At 40.3% G+C, this 4,620-nt stretch overlaps 1 protein-coding gene across 1 annotated transcript; it reads right to left on the minus strand.

Moving 5' to 3' along the window:
• Positions 1-2,648: 2,648 nt before the first annotated feature.
• On the minus strand, positions 2,649-3,912 carry LOC104949970 (lysophosphatidylcholine acyltransferase 2-like; the record flags this gene model as incomplete). The annotated part of the gene is made up of 3 exons (XM_010776414.1): positions 2,649-2,813; positions 3,457-3,610; positions 3,770-3,912. Coding segments are annotated over 3 exons (462 nt in total), but the record flags the coding sequence as incomplete, so codon positions are not given.
• Positions 3,913-4,620: the final 708 nt, after the last annotated feature.

Below are 4,620 nucleotides of genomic sequence, written 5' to 3' on the forward strand. Positions count from 1 at the left end.
AACACGGTTGAAAAACGTGTGGCTTCCTCTCTAACCTCTCATCCCAGCTGATCACCCGTGCCCACATATATAGGTTAATTACCTCCCGTGCTCCCAGGTGCGCAGATTGGATAATGACGCATTCGCACACACATAGACAAACCCCGTGCACAACCCAAAGCAAATTGGCTCCAACTCTCTGTTAATAAAGTGTATTTATTCTGAGGGCTATTTAAAAAAACATTGACAATTGAGGGTTATTAAGAACCAACGTAACTTAGCCAATTTAGTCATTATTACACTGTCACCATGAACATTTACCTCATAATGATAAGTTAAATCAAAAGCTGTCTGTTTCCACTTTAATTAAGTATCAGCAAGTACAAATACATTTTTCCTGCGAGCTCTGACTCGCACAGAACGTAAGCATTTTTTACACAAAACCATTATGACCTGTCATATAGGAGAAACAACAAGGGGTTAAGATGGAAATCAAAGCAGCTATCTGGAGTTCAGCCATCATTTCATTGTTTAGTGCTGTGCTTTTCCTATTATGACAGTTTAAAATGTTTTCTGTGAAAAAGGCCTATTGGAGTTGAGTTGTTTAAAACAGCTGATAAATGGTTATTATGAGTCATTCTCAATTTGAACTGGCGTTAGAGCACGTTTTACGATGTAGGGTTGATGCACATAGCAGAGGGACTATACTGCAGGATATGTTCATGTAGAGAAAGGGGGTGAAAGGTTGTGTGTGTGTGCGTGTGTGCGTGTGTGTGTGTGTGTGTGTGTGTGTGTGTGTGTGTGTGTGTGTGTGTGTGTGTGTGTGTGTATTCAGTAACAAAGCAGGCCAGGATCCTTTGTGTTAGCTTGTTGTATTGATGGATAGACATAGCATGTACTTAATGGTAGCTGGAGTAGATGTCAGTAAAGAGCCAGCCATTTCAAAAACAATGCGTGTTTTAAATGAACTGAAACCAACCAATGCCTTGCTTCCCCTCTTTCAGATGTGTTCTTGCGCAATGTAAAGAGACTCCTAGTCAAAAAATGCAATGTTCTTTCCATAAAAATCTAAGTTTGGTTAGTTCTAAGGCATTTAGCCTAGTCTCATATCAGGTATCAGTCAAACCTTGGTGCAACCCAACAGATAAATGAAACAGAGAGCACACAGGGAAGCGGCCTGTTTGTTACTCATTGAAACATTTATTCACACGGCTGATTTGATAGTGAACAAAGAGACCTATTAACCTAGAAGAGTGAGAACGAAACTGGAGTGTAAAATAAGTCTGATTTCACGGTCGACAAACACTGCCACTGTTTTGCTCTTTGGGGGTTTTGATTTGATGAAATGTCTGACTAAGTGTATGAGGCAAAACAAACTATGCAAACCCTAATATTTGTATGTGTTCCTGATGATCAAAATTCAGCATGTACAATACAGATTTCTTTGCCTTTTTCTAGGAGCCTTTAAGACATTTTGTCCCTTTATGTTTTGCCATTTGTTGTTTTTCTTGCAAATACAGTACATGATCAATTACAATGTACCTTCAAACGTTTGAGTCCCGCCTGAAGACCCAACTCTTTTCCCTCGCTTTCGAGTCAGTTTGAGCTATGTTTTATCTTCAGGCGGGACTCAAACGTTTGAAGGTACATTGTAATTGATCATGTACTNAAGACATGATTATGGCAAAACTTAACTTAAATAATAATCACTATTATGGGTCCATAAAACATTTATTCAGCACTTTTGAATGCATACAGTACATTAATTCCAAGTCAAGTGCATTTTCTTTTCTCTGTAGGATAACTACAACAAAGTGCATTCAGAACAAAGCCAAGGTGCTTTAAAACTGCATAAACATCTAGGCCAGTAGGCCTACAACAAAATAGTGTAAATAAAGACTGTAACAGCCAGGCCTTTAACAACAACAAATGCACCGATAAGTTTGGTAACCTAACGTGTTGTTGTGATGACGTAATCAAAACGCGGCGACAAGCACGGCGCGCGACCATGCTCGCGGCTGGCTCACAGCCAACATGTCTGCCGCTTGGAGATATTTCAAAATATCAGAGAAAGAGCCGCGGATTGCGATTTGTAAAACGTGTTCAGCTGACATTTCTCGAGGGGGTGTAACTGCAAAGACTTTCACCACTTCGGGATTACTCCACCACTTGAAATCAAAACACCCGGACAAATATGCAGAGTATGATCAACGTAACCCTGTTCTCTGACATTCGGTGATATTTTTCTCGGTCGAAAGCCGAAAGGGCCTTTTTAACCATTTTCGGCCGATAATTTTCGGTGGCCGAATATTCGGTGCATCCCTAATTATTGTCATTGTAATATTTACTTTTGATGTGGAGTACAAAAAGTAAAAATCCTTTATACTGTAGACTTGTGCATCAAATTTGTAACAGATTTCATTTACAGAAAGGTCTGCTTTACATGGTCATATAACTTTTTCCAAGGATATAGTCATAACATCACGTCAAATAAATATTAGCAGAAAATGTATGATGCAGTTGAATCAGCATAATCAATGTGGAGCATTTCTGATAAATTGCTGATACCGTGCCTGGAAGAATTCAGTTTTCACACAGAAAAGCAGTGCTATGGAGGACTACCTTGGGCGACCTGATTTACTGTGTGTTAGTATTCTGTGATGTTTACACTACATGACTGCTATTTCTCCTGTCCCTCGTAGCAGCACTGTAATATCACAATATATCTTCCATACCTTAAAAGCCATGCGAAGCACATCTTCGGTGTTGGCTGGTCGACACAAGATGGTCACGCCGATAACGTACTCTCTGAAGTCTATGGTGCCATCTCCGTTCTAGACAGGGTCAAAGAGACAGCAATAAAAAATACTTGAAGCGGTAGCAGCATACTATGACGATGGATGTTTCTATATCCTTAATGGTCTAGTCATAAAAATAAACTTTTGTCAAGCATCGACAGTTTAGAAGAAAGGGTTTAAGGGAGTATTGGAAAGCTAATGGGGGGTTTAAGGGAGTATCTGGAATTGAATGTGTAAATCTCTGTTACTGGAAAATGATGAGGCATAGATAGTCTGGGGGGAAGGGATCATCAAACTAGAGGTTAGAGTCTGTTTTTGTGCTTTTTATTGAAACCTCTAAGTCATTCCAGTGAAAGAGGCCAAAATGTGATCATAGTTTCCTGGCTGTATAAATCCTGAACCCACACCTTTCAATGTTACCCTCATCTGTACACATGATATTCAGTGATGTGATGCATTTTATTCTGTAAATTAATATTAAGCTTGTTGCCCATTATGCTGTCAACCAGTATATTTATTGCGTGTTGCCTGCAGGGTGTGTCATTTTACTGTAAGACTGCAAGACTTATTCCAAAATCCTGGCTTTCAACAAAAGGGAAGTTGGTATTGTGTCATCTTTATGGTACTATTTAGGGTGGCTCTGGTTAAATAAAAACTAAACATCAGACAGGTCTCTCACCCTGTCAAACAGTGCGAACAGCTCCTCGAGGGCCGGGTTGACAGGTAGCTTCAGGAAGGAGGAAAACTCCTCGATGTTTATCCGTCCTCCTTTACAAGAAGTGGCCATGGACGCAAAGCCCTCCAGCTCCTTCTTCACGTTGTCCCACTTCAGGCTGAGGGAGCAGGGCACAGAGAGGAGGTGGTTATGTAGGTCATGTTTTGCCTTTTATATAATTGCTCTCCAGTAACACGGTTCAATCACATGCTCAAAACAAATTGTTTTTGCCCCTGTCTGGTGATGCCTACAGAGCACTTAAGTGAGATGTTCTTACTTGAGTTTACGGCTAATTTTGGTGAACTCAACCAGGCCGGCCTCCATGGGCAGCGTTAGCTCACCGGCTGAGATCATCAGGCGGCAGTCTTCATACGTGTGGTCGGTCACTGGAACTCCCAGAGCCCTGAAAGCAGACGGTGGTCAGCGTAATGTTTGTGATGCTTGTAAGGAGCTGTAAACTAACAGAGGGATATGCAATAACTCATTGTACACTTATGTTAGTCGAATTCAAATGGTGGCCATCATATTAAAACTCCACCACTTACTTGATAATGTTCTGCATTGCTTTTATAAACATATATCAGTTTGTGTATCTCTTGCTTTATATTTTCTTCCATTTATTCAATGGATTTAGTCAGAAACAGCTCAAAATACAAGTACAATCAAAAGACATGAAATGAAACACTCCTATGAAGCTATAGCTGAAGCCCAGACACTAAACAGAAAGTATTTACAATATATCTTACTAACACATCTAGAATTGGAGAAATTATATGTGTATTACAGACACATTTACAATCCAATCCATTCTATTTATATAGCACATTTACCGAAGTGCTTCACAGCAAACATAACACTATAATAAAATATAATATTACACTAATAGATAAAAAGGCACACAAAGGCTATGGACAGACAATAAAAGCATAAAAATCGATAAAACAGCTCAAACTGACTCGAAAGCGAGGGAAAAGAGGTGGGTCTTCAGGCGGGACTTAAAAGTTTGAAGGGTGGGCAACAATTTGACATGGGGGGGCAGGTCGTTCCAGAGCCTGGGGGCTACCGCTGAGAAGGCTCGGTCTCCCCTGGTCTTTTTCTAGGTTTTAGGGACTACCAGCAGCAGCTGAT

This window comes from Notothenia coriiceps, unplaced genomic scaffold (genome assembly GCF_000735185.1).
Source record: "Notothenia coriiceps isolate Sejong01 unplaced genomic scaffold, NC01 NC01_scaffold00016970, whole genome shotgun sequence".
NCBI classification, from domain to species: Eukaryota; Metazoa; Chordata; class Actinopteri; order Perciformes; family Nototheniidae; genus Notothenia; species Notothenia coriiceps.